The sequence below is a fragment of the Coloeus monedula genome, assembly GCF_965178545.1.
Source record: "Coloeus monedula genome assembly, chromosome: 8".
Taxonomy (NCBI): Eukaryota; Metazoa; Chordata; class Aves; order Passeriformes; family Corvidae; genus Coloeus; species Coloeus monedula.
The window spans coordinates 4,783,717-4,796,964 of record NC_138788.1 but is presented as its reverse complement, the minus strand read 5'-3'; the positions used below and the strand labels follow the sequence as shown (position 1 = coordinate 4,796,964).

At 38.6% G+C, this 13,248-nt stretch overlaps 1 protein-coding gene across 5 annotated transcripts in view; it reads left to right on the top strand.

The window, feature by feature from the left end:
- MYPN (myopalladin) overlaps window positions 1-13,248 on the top strand; it is a 66,416-nt gene that overhangs the window by 34,711 nt on the left and 18,457 nt on the right. For all 5 annotated transcript variants that reach the window (XM_082286011.1, XM_082286009.1, XM_082286010.1 and 2 more), the window contains 8 exons: window positions 1,559-1,706; window positions 3,209-3,280; window positions 3,490-3,631; window positions 4,199-4,222; window positions 6,229-6,345; window positions 6,780-7,149; window positions 9,242-9,826; window positions 12,129-12,276. In XM_082286011.1, coding sequence (XP_082142137.1) covers window positions 1,559-1,706; window positions 3,209-3,280; window positions 3,490-3,631; window positions 4,199-4,222; window positions 6,229-6,345; window positions 6,780-7,149; window positions 9,242-9,826; window positions 12,129-12,276 — 1,606 coding nt within the window. The remainder of the gene's footprint in view (window positions 1-1,558; window positions 1,707-3,208; window positions 3,281-3,489; window positions 3,632-4,198; window positions 4,223-6,228; window positions 6,346-6,779; window positions 7,150-9,241; window positions 9,827-12,128; window positions 12,277-13,248) is intronic.

Below are 13,248 nucleotides of genomic sequence, written 5' to 3'. Positions count from 1 at the left end.
TGAAATGATGGTATAAAAGACTACTTAATTATAAAAAGAAAAAATGTCAGATGTGATCTGGTATCTGGGAAATATTTATTTATTTTTCCCTGATAATTTAGACCCTGATCCAATGCTGTTAAAATTCTTTCAGAATTAAAGTCCTTCTATTAATTAGAAAGGAAGTCAGAATGGTTAAAAGCTAAAATACTGTCTTTTATTTTGAAATCCTTTGTATGTACAGATTCAACATCAAAAGCAACCAGTGCTTCATAGAAGAGGCCTTAATTAGACAGACTTATGCACCCTATTGGTTTTTTCCCATCACTAAGGAGAATTATACTCATTACAAATGTCAGTTTTTAAAATGCAAAGAGAAGATATTTGCAGTGTATTTGACTGAAGACCTCAGGCTGACAGCAAAACCTGTTGTATGTAATTTAAACTTCAAAGTCATAAAGTACTCCAGATTGAATTGGTTTATGGACTTTGATAAATGTTAGGATTTTTATAAAACTGAAGATCAAGAAGGTCTCAAACTGGGGATGTACTGCTAATTGTTTTAGGATGAATTGTGAAGTTTTCCATTCTAGCTCAGACTTGTCCAAGTGTCACAAGCATTTTTTTTTCACATTCATGTCATTAGGTGTCAATGTAGGGTTGACCAGGATCCTGATCACATGATGGCATCTTTAAATCACTTACCTCATTAAGCTGTAAGGTAATTTTTTTCTCAGAATGCTGCTTTGACATCACAGTAGGATGTCTTCAAATAATCACATTACGAAAGACCAGGTTTGGGTATGATAAGTGTGTCTTCCTTTTTGCTTGGCTTCCAGTTGTCATCACATGAATCTGAACACTGGTAACTGAAGGGAGTTAATACGAAAACAGCTGCTAAAAGAAGTTCGAAAGAGAAATCAGTGATCACAATAGTTGTATCTTCACTCTGAGTAATGCTTCTTCTGTTTTGAAGGCTAGCTTTCCTGGGGGGACCTCAAACTGAATAAAAAGATCAGCTCTTCACTGTCTGCATTATTCCACCTAGCAATAAAATTTAAAAGGGTCAACTCTTACATTTCCATATATAAACAACCACAAAGTGAAGAGATGTCAATCTCTAGCAAAGTTGATGATAGCAACTTTGATGATATGTTGGTCAGAAAGCATGTCTCTTTTATTTTTCAGCAATTAATTTTTGAATCTGTATCCAAGCAAACCATAGTATTTTCATTACCTTATAGGCCCACTCTTCACAGAATAGAAACTAGCAGTGTCCTCTGTGAAACTAGCACTGCTTTCTCATGCTACTCTCAGCTGGTAACAGCCACAATTGCATTGATCCAGGCCATTTATTGCATTTGGTGTGGCTGAACTAAGTATGAGATATTAGAGTGGCCAGATAGCTGGGTGACTTACAGTTTTACCTAGGAGGAGTACATATCAGCTTAGGTCAAGAGGAATTCAATCCCAGAAGTGAGGCTGGGGTTGACATGTAACTGAGACAGACATAACTTAGGGGCACACACAGAGCTCTAGCTTCAAGTTAGAGAATTTGTTCTTGGTTAATATTTCACAGCAAACCAAAGCCAGCCAACACCTCCGTGAATGCAGCATCTCCTGCTGTCAGAACTGCAACCAAGCATCAAGAAACCTCCAAGACACCATCAGCTGTGGTTCAGTCTGTGTCTGTACCTGTCCAGGCTGTGTCAACACCAGTTACCCAGGTAGGTGGGACAATGTGGTGAATTTCAAGGATTAAAAGCAAGCTCTTAAAAAAAGTATTTCTTCTACAGTTTGTGACTGAGAACCCCAAATTTTCTGGCGTTTGCTTTACTGTTGAACTTCAGCTTTGAGCCTCACAGCCATACAGTCCACAGAGGAATGGCCCTGCCTCCAAGGCAACCTGGAGCACCAGCCCAAGGGCAGGGTGCCTTCCTTCCCCGGCTGCACGAGGAGCAGGAGGAGCAGGTGGCTCAGCCAGCACTGGGAATTCATGTGCCTTCCAGCAGCTCAGAGACGGAAAGGGCACCTGGATGTGTGAGTCACCTTCCTGGCCTCTCCTCATCGCAGACTGGATCATCCACTTTCCAGCCCAGCACATTTTCCTCTCCCTCACTACAGAACTCACTTGAAATCTTTTCCTTTCAATGAAACTCATTTTAAGCTGAATCGTTTCACTACTATGTTTACTTTATATGTAGATAAGTTGTTTGCCACATAACATTTTACTATCAACATCAAAGAGTTTCTAATTAACATTACCATGCATTTGGAATCGTTTTTGTTGCAAACTGTCAGCATGTTCACAACTGTGAATTCTTTCCTGATAGGAAAGAGGAGCCATACTTACTTAAAACTGAAAAGTTCACGAGTTTCTGAATTTCTCACTTTACAGTGCCTTTTCAAAGTTTACAGCCCAGAATTAGGTGGTAACCAATAAACAGATACTGAACAGGTGAAGTAATGCACGTTTACTTTTGATTATAATGAGGATAGAACTAAGCCCCTGCAACACTCTGCCATTTTGAGAGAAGATGTTTAAGGGTAATAGTTACCTCAAAAATCACTACTTTAAAATTTTGTTGGCTTATAAGGCACCATCTATGTAATTTGAATGTTTCCTGAGATACTGAATCATTAATTCTGCTGTTCTGGGGCAACTCCTATTACACTAAAATAAAAAACTATATTAAATACTCAAGCTATATAACAAAGTTTTCCAGGAGGAGAACAATTCCATTCTGTTTTCACTGAGTAGGATCAATAGGTTGATATCCCACCTCTCTATATGGTCTGGTTTTGGCAAAGGAGAAGAATTATAGTAGCAGTCAAAGATGTGACTTGACTTAACATTTCCTTTTTAACATCAATAACCATTTTCTAAGTAAGAATTTTTAAAAGAGGACTATGACCAAGCAGACAACATATATTTGCCTTACTGAAGTATTAAGAAAAGATGTTCCCATACACTGCAGTAAAGCTTTTCTTGCCATGATTAACTGAGTAAGGCAATAAAGTACTAACAGCATTTTTGTTGTTATCCCATCCAGGAAGATCACCAGCAGTTGTCCACAATAGAATTTCTGTTCATTGCTTTAAGTATTTTGCTTTGGACTTCATCCTCCAAAATCTCTTTTATGTCATTCCAAAAGCACATTTCTCCTGTATATGAAAAAATAATGTCTGTACACCTAAACATCATCTTGTGATGTTTTGCAATCTACAGGCTCAAAGCCCCACTAATTATTTGCAAGGACTGGATGGAAGACCTATAATTGCTGCTCCTGTATTTACAAAGGTAATCTGTTCTATGACATATTTGAAAAGTAGAGGTCAGATAACTAAAGAAAGATAATTAAAATTAGCTCTCAAAAAAAAAAGGCAAAAAAATCCTTTTCCTTAGCCATTCATAGGTTTAAGTGGCTTTATTAATAAATCTTACTGAAATCAGTATTATTTCCAGACCATTAAGACATTTACTAACTGTCTATTCATTTTCTCTATTAGATGTTACAGGATATTTCAGCTTCTGAGGGGCAGCTTGTTGTTTTTGAATGTCGGGTGAAAGGAGCTCCTTCCCCAAAGGTTGAATGGTATAGAGAAGGAACACTGATAGAAGACTCTCCAGATTTTAGGATATTACAGAAAAGTATGTTTCTTGTGTTAAAACATTGTGTCTAATAAAATATAGGCAAGCAACAAAATTGCTAACATAGCAACAGTGTGAATTTCTTATTACAACTGTAATTTTAATTTTCAAACACAGTCAGAACATCTGCAACTTTCTCAAAGTCACTGAAATGCTAAAATTGTGGAAATTCAACAGAAATTCCTTAAATACCACACTAAACTAAACCTAAATGAAACAATAGTTCATCATCACTTGATTTCATGTGGGTCAGAGTTTCATAAATTGTCTTCAAGACACAATAAAGTTGTGCCAATACTGAAAAAAAACCCCAGTTACTTGGAGAATTTATTTCCTATTTCTAAGTTCCCAACAGTGTTCATAAGTGTTCATATTGTTCAGTGGCTTTGACATACCATTGAGTATAAGGCCTGGCTGTCTTCACCACCCCTTAAACAGAAAATTGGATCAAAAAGAGTACTCCATCACATTAAGAAGGTCAATTTTTTTATTTAGTGCTTAAGAAAAAAGAAATCTTGGTAGAAGTAACTATGTTCAATCTAATAATTCTGCTCTTCTTCCCTGTAGAACCACGATCTATGGCTGAACCAGGTGAGGATCATCAAAGGGCTCATAATTTTTTCATTGCATAAATGTGGTGATTTAACCTCACAAAATATTAATTATTAAAACTTCATTATTTAATTAACATAATTTCTTCTTTTCCCCATGTTCTATAGCTACTAATGACATACATTTCACTGTAGACTGTTCCACAAACATGTAATTTGATTTAATTCAGTCTCTTTTGAAGAAGATGTTTCCCTTCTGCTTTGGCCCAGTTTTAACTCAGGATCTAAATGAGCTAAAGATTAATGAAATCAATGTATGAGGGTCCCCTGTACATCTGAGGTCCTGAAGTATACGAGATGAGGTAGATCTGAGCTATTTTTATCTAGTTTACCAGTTAGGGAACATTGCATCAGATGTTTAGCCATGTCAGCCATTCCCTGTGCTCCCTACCAATGTAATGTGAGAGTACCACATCAGGTGTTCACCCCTGATATCAGCAAATCCTATAAATGTGGCTGGATCTGCTGATTTCAAGGATCAGGGCAGAATGTAGGCTATGTCACATGGTTGGAGCAGAGGAGTCTTATAGCTTTCATTATTTCTCCATGAGAGATTCACTCTCCTCATTATGCTTTTTGCTATTAAAAATATGAAGCTTCCCCTCTTAGGATGGAAAATTACCAAAGGAGTATTAACTCTTATGGAACATAAACTTCTGTAACTATTCTCCTTGCCCTATTCAAAACCTTTTTACCCCAAAAAGTGTCTTGAAAGAAACTGCCACTGTCTGAGATTTAGGAATGAAAAAATGGAGCTTTAACCAGAAGTCACTGACACGGTTCTGTTACTGTCCAGTGGCATCACTGCTGAGTAATGTGAAGCAGTTTTTAGGGGATAATCAGTTGGGTGCAGTTGTCGCAGCCTCATCACCTGCTGCTCATTCAGAAGGAATCTGGACTTCCATGCATGCAGTGGTTGGCAGATCCCAGCATGATAAACTAGATACTATAATGCCTTAAACTAGTTCTGTTATCATACTGCTATAATAAACTATTATTCTCCTGTAGTTGATAGCAAACAACCTCTTTGTTGCCATTAGATTGTCCTTGGTGATGACATGAAACAATCAAATTTAAGTGTGTTATGGCCTTTGACAAAAGTACTCATAAAATATTTATCCTGTAGGGTTTTAGGAAAGTTTATCGAAAAATGGTAGAAAAATAGTCACTGAGTAGGTGAAGAAATTTTATCAGCCCACATTTCAATCCACTTTAGATGTTACTGTTCCTCCCCCTCCCAGCTGCACAGCCAAAACAAAAGATTTAAAATTCCACCACAATAGGTATTTATTAGGTGGTACTGCTGCCAGACGTGTCAGATACCGGTCAGACAGGAATATCATAAACCCAGATTGACTTTTCTAGATGGAACATAATTTTTGCTAGTACAATTTTGCTAGCATATTTTGGGTGCCCATTACTCATCTTCACAAGGAAGTGAAAAGGCAACTTTCTGTAAGCACAGTTAGCACAATGCCCTCTATCTGCAAATCTGCACTGATCTTTTTGAAAACAACAGCCTATATGTATGTGTTTTATATTTCTCCCCCTTACAGAGTGACTCCACTTGAAATGTTCCCAGTCAATTATAATTAATCTTTCAATCTGCAGAGATAAAAATACCTATATTTTAGTGAGCTGAGAGTGTGGAGTAAACTGTATTTTTCCAAATTAAATTTTAAGTTCTTTTAAGTCTCTACTTCATGTGTTAGGAAAACATTTTCTAATGTTTTCCACACACTGCTGACACCTGTTCTTTGCTTTCATTGGGCATGCTGGAACACAGAGGGTACCAGTTGCTGCAGACAATGCTGATAACAGCTGCTGCACACAAAGGCTGCTAAAACTGATAATACTGATGGAACTAGAAACAAACTGAGCAAGGTGGAAGACCTTAAGGAAATCTCCCCAAAGGTAGTCAGGGTTCTGTGTGTTTTTTCATTGCATGTTCACTTCAAGTACTAATCCTGCTCTCATGCTTTGCAGAGGAGATTTGTACTCTCGTTATTGCTGAAGTATTTTCAGAAGATTCCGGCAGTTTCACCTGTACTGCGAGCAATAAATATGGCACAGTATCCAGTATAGCTCGTCTGACTGTCAAAGGTAAGAGTTTGAGTCCTTTGTTCCCTAGTAAATCCGAGCAGAGCAGGCTGTGATTTATGCTGTGTACTGTTGACTCCAATGCAGCTCCAAGTTCTGGCAATGTTCTTCATAACTAAAAAGTGTGAGAACTCTCAGGGGAAAAAAAAAAAAAAAAAAAAAAAAAAAAGTTTGTATTTCAAAGATGTAGTGGAAATCACTGGGGACGTGGCTGAAGACCACTGACTGATTTTCCAAACTGCAACAGTGCCTCTTTACCCTCTACCTTTACAATATTCCTTTTTTAAGGGAATTTGTTCTTAAACAAACAAGGTCAAACAACTCAGTCCAACAGCTGGAAGGACAGAGTGAGTTTTTTGAACTATAACTTTTGGGATTTCTTTTCACGATGATTTATGGCATTTACATATCCCAAGGTTTGACTTCTCCTCTTTCAGCACCTGAAGACAGCAGTAATGCTGCTGCCCTTCACACGACGGGCTCCATTGACTTTGTCGCTACTGAACACCAACCTCCCCCACAAACTCCTTCCAGCCGTGCAGCAATTCAAACACCCAAACCTAAACTCGAAGGTGTTCTTGTGAACCACAATGAACCCAGGTCGAGTTCCAAGGTAGGGCTCCGTGTACACTTCAAGCTGCCTGAAGATGAAAAAGGAAGTGAACCATCCTCAGAGGATGGACCTGGTGCTGCAAACCAAACCAGACCCAACCATTTCCCAGAGAAGATAAATGGACAGCCAGTGAAAATACCAGAGCCAACATCACCATCCAAGGAACCTCCCCCAGTACTGGCTAAACCAAAGCTGTAAGTAAACAGAAGTCTGATTCTCAGGAGCATCACTGATATTATTTAGTATATACTGACAACACTATTGCACTAGAGCAAAAACTCAAATGCACAATAAAAAGATTGTAGGTATCACATGGCGTTGGCCTAATGAACCATACATAATCTTAGAAATCATATTCTACAGAGCTAGATTATTTTTTCTGTATATCTCTCTCAGGAAAAGTCATCTCCAGTTTTAAAAGGAAAATGTTTTCACTTTGAAATGTTATTAATTCCACAATGTTTCCTGCTGCAATCAAAAGGTGAAGAAAATTGACCTTATACAGGCAAAATAAAAGCAGGTTCTTCAAACATATCTCACTCAATTCTGGGTATGCAGTATTGCCCAAGTCAGGCATATTCAGTCTTACACATAGTACAGACTGGCAACCAGCAAGTAACTGTCATCCCAAAGGCCATACCTCATGACTTTTATGTCCCACAAACATCATCTCCTCCTAAAACAGATAAAATACTTGGAAATGCTTGATAATGTGAAGGCACTTGAACTAAAAAGCACCTTCATGATTGGTGCACTGGGAGCTCAGGAGAAATTTGAAAAAGTAGTGTCGTTTTCCTAGAGGACAATTTATGGAATTCACACTGCAGTTTATTAAGAAAGGTATTTTCAGCATTTTTTAAACCTCCCACATATAGTTTTAACAAAAAGCACACAGACTCTTCATTTCATTTCTTAAATAGGCAGAAGCTTTACCTAAGGGCTCAGGAAGGACTTTATAAAGTAATTCACTGGTACTCTTCAGCAGGGATGTAATTTCATAGCATAAACATTACAAGGAGAAGACAGAACTCACTTATCTTGTAGCAGAGGAAGAACTTGGAGCACCGGATTTTTTAATTTGTGAAGCCCACATTCACAGCCCTACATACTTTCTGAGCTGTATGAGTTTAAGGGGGGAGCAGAAGCAGTATTTAAGTGCCCAATGCTTGCATAAAGCAGAATTTCTGTCAACCCCCCCCTCCAAAAAAAGTCCTGTTACAAAGGATTGCTTTATTATTATGCAGATGTGTATATGAAGGGCACAAAATCAGGCCCACACAACTACTAACTCTCTAACATCCTACTTTATGAAAGCTTGAAATTGCTATCTTTATCTGCCTTTAATGTGATTTTTGTTTAGTACATTACAGAAACTAATTCTTTTAACTGAAAACAAATTATGTTGAGTACGTATTTGGTTGTGGTTGCAGGAGCAGTTGTGGTTGGTCTTTACATCTTCATTTTCCACTTTTTATCAGTAGTTATTTAATGCTCCATAGTTTATTACACAATCATTTTCCATATCCTCTACGTCTTTTCTGGTTTTGGAAGGGAAAAAGCTCTCCTGTTTTTCATGTGCTGTATTTCCATATACACAATAACTAAATAAACCACTTGACAAGGCAAAATAATTTTCCTTAATTGCAAAGTAAAAAAGCCCTGGAGAACTATGTGGTAGACAGCATCTAGAAAAAGAACAACTGCATGGAATGCAAGTTCTATCTGAATTATCCACTCCTGCCTGTCACTGAATGTCAGCACCAGCTAAACTACGTTGGTAATATCTCCTATCGTGGATTATTACAAAGCTTTATCAGTTAAAGTGCTGGTTTCAGAACCCACTTCAGCAGCAGGTAAATAATGCAATCTGGCTTACAAACACTCATTTAAGTTATGGTACACCAAATCTTACTCTTAGTTACACAAGCAGAGTGGTACTAAGGTAATTTTGACAGGACAGTGCTGTCCCTTAAATATCTTCAAGTAAGAGTTATATTTATATTTCACATGCTAAAATGTAAGAATTATCTTCAGTCAAATAATTTGTAGACAAAAAGCTCTTGTGCCTCTGGCAAAGAAGGGGAGATGAAGGAAAAAAATATTTTAGTAGCAAACTAATATTATGCTCTTCTCATAATGTTAGAGAATGTGTCACATAGCAGTTTCCCGTCTCTTACTGTATCACAAAACACAGAATTTTTCTGTCTGAATTCATACATGGAAATGCAGCCAACTGGCTCATTTGGGGCTCATAACCAACTTTGTTCATCTTTATTTTCTGTGCAGTGATCAGAGCCAGTTAAAACAGCTCCATAACCAGGTCCTGCTTGAACAACAGCAGGTGCATCAGGCATCTCAAAGAGAGCTGTCATTCAACACCACTTTAGTGAATTCTGCTACTTCACTCTACCAACAGTCCACCTCAACCCTGTACAAGCAAAGCTCAGCCTCTGCTTCGCAAGCCTTTGGCTACACCCGCCCCAAGCAGTTCCTGCCACCACAAACTCCCCCACCAGCCAGCTCCTCTGCCAGCTCCTCAGTTACATTCAGCAGCGTCCCTCAGGCAACTCAGAAAACAAATAACATGGAAAATTTCATGGGAAATCCTCCACCTGCCCAATCAAGGTCTTCAGGAGGGTTTACAAGCAAAAGTGAACCGTCTCTACCAAGCCCTAAAGAATCCGTGGTGCCTCCACTAACACTTTCTACATGCAGCATAAAACAGTTTCAGCCACAGACTGTGACTCCTGCTCCCATCTCCCCAACCGGACGGATTCAGAATCCAGTAGCTTTCCTTAGTGCTGTTCTTCCTTCACTTCCTACCGTGCCATCAACCAATGCCATGGGACTGCCCAGAAGTACACCAGCCACGTAAGTAGCATAAACCACATGCACAGACACAGGGACAAGAAATACTCAAAGGAAAATAGGATGTATTTCTGTTCAAGGGTTCACTGGGGGATTCACTGAAATGCACGTCTTTCATAAAATAGAAGAGTGAGTTATTCATATATTCTGGTCATTTAATCTAACCTTTACATCCAGAGAGAAAAGAAAGGATAATAACTTCTATAATTAGATAGAATTCAAGACAGAGAAATGTGAGCATATAAACAGATATATAAGAATGTGGGGGCTCAGAGTTTCATAAGACTGTACTAGAGTGAAGAAAGAGATTTCATGAGCTTGTAGGATAAGTCACTCCAAGACTCTTTGCTTACATGAGGTATAAAAACATTCATACCTATTGTAAGCAACAAGTAAAGTTTTAAAGGTACCTTATAGTGCAAGCTATTTTTTTAGTCTAGGTCAATCTAAGAAATAACTTACGTAAAGGTATTTTTCTGGTTGCAGTACTTTCTATATTTGAAGTCCCCCAGAAAATCTCAGGAGAATTAATGGTTTGCACATAAATAATTAACAGCCAGCATGATTTCTATGGCAAAATAGCTACCATGATACAAGCAAATAAGGATGATGATGTACTGGCAAGGTGGTGGCCTTAACAGTCTCTTCTTTACTGGTGGAGTTGAAGCGAATTTCCCTTTTGTGGACTATGTCAACTCTGTGTTAGCCTGGCTAGCACCTGTAGATTGGTACAACTATTTACTCATATAGCTCCAAATCCTGCAGGAATAGTTTCCTCTTTTCTCAACAGTTCAAGGTAGCGACAGCTATCAACAAGTCACAATCTCCTGACTACCTTGCTGATACTACGTCAACCAATGTTATTACAACAGAAAAATGTGTCCCTGTGTCTATAGCAGTCACCACGCTGTGTGCCAAGAAATCCTACCTTCAAACCAGTACTGCACTGCTACTCACAGACCTCTCCGTTGCCCAGCACAGCCACATAATTGCCATCACCCCGTAGCATGTGCCTGGAGGCCTTCCCAGCCCTGGCACCCTGATCAGGCACGCAGCATAAAGCTATAAGGGTCACAGTGAAGGTTTTCACTTTAGCCAGCTCAAGCCTTTGGTCTGCTTCCACAATGCTGCAAGAGCAAGCAAAAATCAACTGCAGCTGTCACCAGTCCCCTTCCACCCCTTCAGATCTGGGGCACAAGTGCTCAAGTGCTGTTCTCTTTGCATTAATGACACTTAACCCCCGCAAAGTGCTTTCCTTTTTCTCCCTGCTGCACAGGCATGGCCACAGAAGTCATCACAATATGCCTACCAGGCAGACTAGTTAAATATGTTTTCTTCATTTCAGCTTTCCTGGGTCCCAGCCCAGAGCTGAATTCTCACACAACTAGTGCTCCTTTTGCTGACATTCAAATCTTGACCTCTGCAAGGGAGAGAGTCTTAGCAGGGCACAAAAGGTCAGGAAGGAATCTGAACAGTATCTGTGATAATCTGTAAATACCTGTTGAAGCTTCAGCTACCTTTTTGGCATTATCAATTACAGTAACTCTGGTTACAAAAGGAGTGAGAGCTCACTGTGTCTGCAGGACAACAGAAGGAAGACACCTTGCAAAGCAATCACCAGTTCTGCCTTTACCTAGAGCCCCTGTTATCAAGATCCCAACATCTGTTCTGGTAAACTACCAGAATATTGCACACTCCCTCGTAGTGTCCTGCTGCTGTGCTCCAGCAATGCACTTTCACAGTCTCCCGACAATCTGCGCTAAGGATTTAACTATTTTCAAACCTTACTAAAATTAAACAGACCACATCTATAAAATAAAAATAAAAAATAACTGTTGATGTTAGGTGTCATAAAAGGGTGAGAGAAACGAAAGAAGTAAAAGCTCATAGAAAGAGTAAATGCTCAATGAAGATGTGAGATAATGATCAATGAGAAATTGTATTAACTTTTAAATTATTGCCTGATAACAGTCAAATGCACACCTTGTACACCTAAGGTAACACCTACACTCATTTCTTTAGCATTCACCGTGACATCATTATTGCAGGATAAATATAAATAGAACTTAGATGCCTATTGTAGCATTATAACCCTTACTCTGTTGAAGTGTGTGTTTTTAATTTCTACAGCATGGGAATGGGATGTCCCATTAAGATTGTACCAAAAAAAAATCAAATCCTGTATTGTGCTTTGGCTTCTATGTAAATAAATAACAGGTTCCACCATAATATATCATATCATACTGGTGACAAAATATGTATATACTGGCTGCTGCATGTTAGTATCAGAATTTTCTTTTACTAGCCCAACCCAGGGATTAACAAAGAAAAATCTGAAGCCTCTGCCATTAGCAACAGAAGATTCTATTCGGGAAAACAAAGCTGCACTTGTAAAGGACCTGGAAAGAAAACTGCATTTCAGAGAGGATGCTAATCAACAAAGTGGTCAACAGGTAAGAAAATCGAGTATTATTAAAATAAATTTCACTCATGAACAAGACATATATTATGATGTTGGAGAAAAAGTGTTTTTGTGGATGAGCTGCTACACTACTTTGCAGGGCGAGCCTTCGTGTGAGTACTGGTTTGGAATAGCAAACTGGAGCTTTGAACAGAAAGCATGAGGGATGCAGCTGTAAAATATTTATTTTGTGACTGAGCAGCATTTTTCATTTCTGATCATCTCAGAGGCTGGTAGGAATGTAAAACTTCTTTATTGTCATGGAAGCTTCTGGACATTGGCTTTTATTTTTTTGCTTTACATGTGCTCGATTCATTGCACACATACACACACTATATTTTAAAACAAAGAGTAAAGTAATTAAACAGTTTAGGATAAGGTTTTTGGTTTTGTTTTGGTTGAACTAAAATGAGTTTTCAAGTTTTTAGCATGAAACCTATTTTTTCTAATTTCCAAACTTACATGAATTGACAGGGACTTCTTGGGAACTTTATTATTAGAATTTAGCAAAATAACAAACCTTTTACAAAGTTCAAGGAACTAAATATTAGTTCACTCTTAACTGGAATCAATAAATTCACTGAATCTGGGCACTGTCTATGAAACTAAAGAAGAAATTAAAAAATGAAGTAGTATAGAGGTTGAAATGACTGTAAATCAGGTTCAAGCACCCTTGAATAACAGACACACTAAGGACTGCTAGACAGCTGCTCTGCCTGCAGGTGATTATTCTTCTCTCGCCTTGGCCATGGAGGCCTCCATACCTGTCCCACCAGCTCAGGCTTAACGCGGGTTAAATAAGGGCTTACCCCCATCTGTCACCAACCAAAGAGCTTTTCACAACATCCATTACCCTTCTGACAGAAAACATGTAGAGAGAAGCAAAACACCACCAACTCTCTGGAGCAAAGACCCCTCTGTGGACAACTGCAGTGTAATCCCGAGGGTTTTTTAATTTTGTTGT